The sequence below is a fragment of the Dendroctonus ponderosae genome, unplaced genomic scaffold, assembly GCF_020466585.1.
Source record: "Dendroctonus ponderosae isolate FM_Combo_2020 unplaced genomic scaffold, Dpon_F_20191213v2 Dpon_F_20191213_5, whole genome shotgun sequence".
NCBI classification, from domain to species: domain Eukaryota; kingdom Metazoa; phylum Arthropoda; class Insecta; order Coleoptera; family Curculionidae; genus Dendroctonus; species Dendroctonus ponderosae.
In genome coordinates, this window is record NW_026018715.1 from 14518982 (window position 1) to 14523883 (window position 4902).

At 40.7% G+C, this 4902-nt stretch overlaps 2 protein-coding genes across 2 annotated transcripts in view; both read right to left on the minus strand.

Moving 5' to 3' along the window:
* LOC125504662 (zinc transporter ZIP13-like) overlaps positions 1-3606 on the minus strand; it is a gene marked incomplete in the record, with an annotated part of 9012 nt that extends 5406 nt beyond the window's left edge. The window contains 1 exon segment of the mRNA XM_048667005.1: positions 720-3606. Coding sequence (XP_048522962.1) covers positions 720-948 — 229 coding nt within the window.
* The window catches only part of LOC109542077 (sterol O-acyltransferase 1), a 5237-nt gene continuing 3156 nt past the window's right edge, over positions 2822-4902 (minus strand). Inside the window, exons 6-7 of the mRNA XM_019911132.2 lie at positions 3667-3827; positions 2822-3606 (exon numbers count right to left, since the gene is read on the minus strand). Coding sequence (XP_019766691.1) covers positions 2898-3606; positions 3667-3827 — 870 coding nt within the window. The 3' untranslated portion in view covers positions 2822-2897. The remainder of the gene's footprint in view (positions 3607-3666; positions 3828-4902) is intronic.

Sequence of the window (4902 nt, forward strand, 5' to 3'; positions counted from 1 at the left end):
AAGTCGATTTTTTGAAAAAATAAAAATTTTCTCAAAATGTAAATTTTACATCATTTTCAGCTGACGGACGCGAGGAATGCAGTGAACTGACGGAAAAACATGCTAGAAGTTTCAGATCCAAAATAATAGAAATTTTCGGCACGTTTTAAGCGATTGAGCTAAAAAAAAAACTTTTTCAAGGGCAACAATAAATTTAAAAAAATTTTTTAATTTTTTTAATAGTTTGTGAAGCGGAAGATGGTTTGGAACTGGCTTGGGAACTACCAAGGCCACTAGCGCAATCAAAGATGCGCTTATTTGTGGTAAACTATTTGGTGTCGATTAAATGGGGGGGAAATCGATTATGGACATGTTGATCCATTATATGTAAAAGCCTTTGTTCAAGATGCAATTATTAAGTATCTGGGGTTCCGATAGCCTTATCCATATGAGTTCAACTTGAATAATAAAATTGCGAGGTCAACATTGACGCTACGGTTGCAAGATAAATTTTAGTTTAAACTTCAAGTGCTGTCGCTGATACACTGTTATAGTTGGCTGGATCTTATTGGGTCCCCCCGTGCTTGTGGCACAACACGAGTTTCCGTTTTATCTTGCTATTTGGTTCATGTTCAGAGGGTTCCAATGATGATAATGCTGTAATCAGACTTTCTCTCACTCAAGCCGTATTGTGCGCTGTGCAAACAGTCGGCATTGTTGCATAAAAGCCGGAAACTAACCTCCTTTGCCCATGCTACCGACTTCTTCGACATCCATGAAGAACACGGGAAGCACTCCAGTGAGTCCAACCAGTATGGACCCGATAACCGACCATAACCAGGGCATGTTTGGAATGTCTTCGAACCATAGTGGAACCTCGAACATTGTCGGTTCCAGAAAGTCTGAATGCAGGCTGGACGCGTTCGTACCGTTCAAATCTGAGATGCACAACACCGAACTGAGTACCATGTTGAATGGGATTTTTTACAAGTGCGGTCAAATTTTTTCACTAGCAAATCTGAATATCGCGTAATCGATAAGAGATAATGATAATAATAGATAAAAGAACTGTTTTGATAATTCACCGACTAACCTACGCTGAGATTGAGCCGACAAATTAATAGCTAATGAGTCTGATACGGGACACTTATTGTGTTATATACTCATTCTGATCGCTACCTTCGCTCACATTTCACTGTATTTATTTACACTTGAGACGCACTATTGTTTTCCACTCATATGCTTCTGACGTTCATGACAGATCAGTTTCCCCCACCAGTTGTCCAGATGCTGACCGACGTCTGAGCATCTCTGCACAATTTTCACCACCGGTTCAGTTTATTCCAAACAGTTGGTGAATTATTCTTACTAGTCCCGTTGCTGGGGTTACGACTAGCAGTTTCTGCATATTTTTATTATTTTCTTGTTTTAACTTAAAGAACACTTTAACTTAAGCCGTTTGGGTCGGTTTAGATTATTTAACTCTTTCGTTTTTGCAAATATTTTTTGGTTTCATTAAAAAATCGCTTCAACGTTAACACAAACAAACTCAAAACTAACCAAAGGAAAAATACGTGGCAACACCGTGGCGTCATGGGTCCAGAATGCTTTGCGGCAGCGGAGTGCGAAAAGTGCGCGCGCAGCCTACTACTACCATTCACGCAGTTCATATGTATCCGGATTATTTTTCCGCATTCCGCCGACAGTGTTGCCATCTCTTTCGGGTAGCGAGACACGATGCAACTCTTTTTTCTACATTTTTTCTGGCCAGTATTTTGAGGCTCATGAAATAAACGTTCGAAACCAAAAGTTAAATCTGCTTTTGTCTTTGTACCTACGTTCTAAGAAAATGAAAATGACGCCGCTGAACATAACCTTTCACTGGAGCATCACTGGAGATAACCTAGGTTTTCACGTTCAATATTAAAATTTGGGAACTTCTGCGGATGGGTGAGGCTAACGCATGCGTTCAACTTCTGATTGGTCGGAAGATACGCATTCCGGACTCATGAGAACCCGGCTTAAAGATACAAATAATCCGACGCTGATAACCTCATTCAATTGGCGACGTTAGAAGATGTTCAAACTTTTGAAAAAAAAGCGAAATTCACAAGTTTGCAAGGGTTTTTTGGCTTGATTGATGGTCCATCCAGGAATTTTTTTCTGAAAGTGCTTAATTTCAAGTGTTCTTTAAGCCAAAAAAGGAGAATCTAAAAATTCGGAGAGACTCAAAGGGCAGGATCACCTGTTTGGCCGTGAGGAGTGGAGAAAGTTTTGCCGAACTCTCAGGATCAGTTTGGAGGCAACCTCGAAATTCCCCCGATTTTTCCGGAAGTCCAAATCACTTTCCGAATCCCTGTTCAATTGGGAAACGAAAAGGTCTCTTATAGTTTTTTCGTACGACGCCTCGTTTTCGAGTGAAAAATAAAAATCAGCAACTGATCCCTATCGGTGTGCCCGTGCAACAATGGAAACTTTTGGCGTCGAAAAAATGGAAAACTCCATAATCTCTTCTCTCCTTAAGAAACTTCTTCAACGACCCTTAAAAAACCCCATCTACAGCGACTTGGTTGATGTTCCGAGGACCGCTGGTGCAACATTTACTTCCTTAATTAATGTGCGCATCAGCGCGCTCGAATATTGATGTGCGCAGCCAAAGCACGCTTGTTTTCAGCGTTTTAAATAGAAATCCATCAACAAATTCCTGCGTCGCAATTAAATTCATCATTAGAAACAATGAGAACGTGAATTTAAACCCAACAAAGCTGAATCTTTCGTGTGATTGGAGATTTCTTCTGTTGGGTGAGAAGGTTGGGATTTTTGGGTGATCGATACGAGCTCAGATGGCGGATGAGCGTTTTTCCTGATCAACTTTGTCCAGAATTCAAAAAAAGGCGAATTCAGTTTTACAAAAAAAATCAATACACTATAGAATCACTGGTAAACAATCTGGGAATGAGAAAGTCCATCAACGAAGTACCTTCACTGGGCAGGTTCACCCTGATAAAGTACTCCATAGCGTAGGCGCTGGATAGGAGCCCTGAGCCCAAAGTCAGCATGTACCAGAACAGGATATTGACGATATCCAGCTTGGGGCTTCTGATGAAGCTCAGAACGGTGCCCACAATGATGAAGGCAACGAAAAGGGCGGGGAAAAAGAACCCAAACATGTAAGTCAGAACCCATTCGTGGACGACAGCGGATACCAAGAAAACGGTGATTTTTGCGATGGTTTTGTTGCCCGGCACGACATGTTCGTACATGTCCTTGTAAATGTACGTGTAAAGCCAGTCGCCCACCACCATGTTCCATGTTCGGAAGTAGTCTGAGTAGTTGGTGGACGTCCACCAATCCTCATAAAACTGACGATCGCCGAACTTGAGTAACTCGCCCACTAGGTTCTGAGTCGTATCAAGGACGACGTAAAAGGCCAGCAAAAGGAACATCAGTCCCACTGCGAAGTTATTAACCGCCTTCAAGATGAGCTCTTGGAGGGTGAATGCGCGCAATCCAATGTCTTTGTGTTCGGGTATCAGAAACCGCTCCAAAAGAAAAGCGTAGTAGAAAATTACGCCGATGAAGTCCACTACTTTTGTCCCCACGAATCCCCATCTGATTGCGTCTCTTCTGCGGAAAAACAGGCAAAGTAGAGGAAGAACTGGGGGATGAAACGGTTCAATCGCTTACCTGGGATACTGATCGCAGTAGACCAGCGTTGGGGCGTACAGAAAATACATAAAATCACGCAGGCTGGCCAGCGACAGTGTTTGATCGGAGTGGGGTTTGTAGTTGAGGACTTTTCCGGCATTTCCTCGCACAAATGCGTGGATCTTCATCAAAAATCTCGTCTGGAAATATTTCAAAAATCGGTTATTTCAATTCAAGTCTTTACTACATATGAAAGATCTATCGTAAAATGTGCAGGATTTTTCCTGATTTTCGTGAGCAAGATTTTCTCGAAAAATCACTTGTTGGCGTTCATGTGAAGAGCGAATTAAAAAAACGTGCTTTGTAGGAAACTGTCTAATGTAAGCTCACAGTTTGAGGTCCCACGCATGACAATTCTTATGTCATTTTTCCGTGTCAACTACTCAATTATTTGCTCTCAATGCTCTGTCTAAATTTCTTAAATAGCAAGGATTTTTCCGCTTTGGTGAGAAAGTTTGCAGACGATCTTAAAGAAGAATGTTTGCGCTTTTCGCGCTTTTTCCCTCGATGGGACTACAGATTTTTGTACCCTCTACTGACAGCTTGAGGTGACAAGTATGACAATTATCTTGTCATTTTGTGTGTCAACTGTTCGATTTTTAATGATTATTGTGCGCGATTTGCTCCACTTTTCCAAATTTCTAAAATGCTAATGATTTTTTCACTTTAGCGAGAAAGTTTGCAGATTTTCTGAAAAAAGAATGTTCACTGTTTCTTCATCAATGTTACATTTTCCAAACTTTCTAAAATCTGCTCCCAGTCTGAGGTTGCAAGTATGACCATTTTTATAACAACTATTCAATCGTTCAGAGGCTTTTGTGCCCTATTTTGCCCGCCTGAATTTGTAAAATGTGCAAGATTTTTTCGTTTCATTGCGATAATTTGCAGATTTTATCGAATAAAAAATTTTCTGCTGCCGCTCAGTGCATTTTCCTCAACATGAAGAGGGTATTTCTCAAAAAATGCACTTTTTTCAATCTTTCTAACGTCAGCTCACAGTCTGAGGTCACAAGTATGTCAATTCTCATGTCATTTTTGGTGTGAACTGTTCGATTTTTAATGGTTATTGTGCGCGATTTGCTCCACTTTTCCATATTTCTAAAAGCCAATGATTTTTTCGCTTTAGCGAGAAAGTTTGCAGATTTTCTGAAAAAAGAATGTTTACTGTTTCTTCATCAATGTTACATTTTCCAAACTTTCGAAAATCTGCTCCCA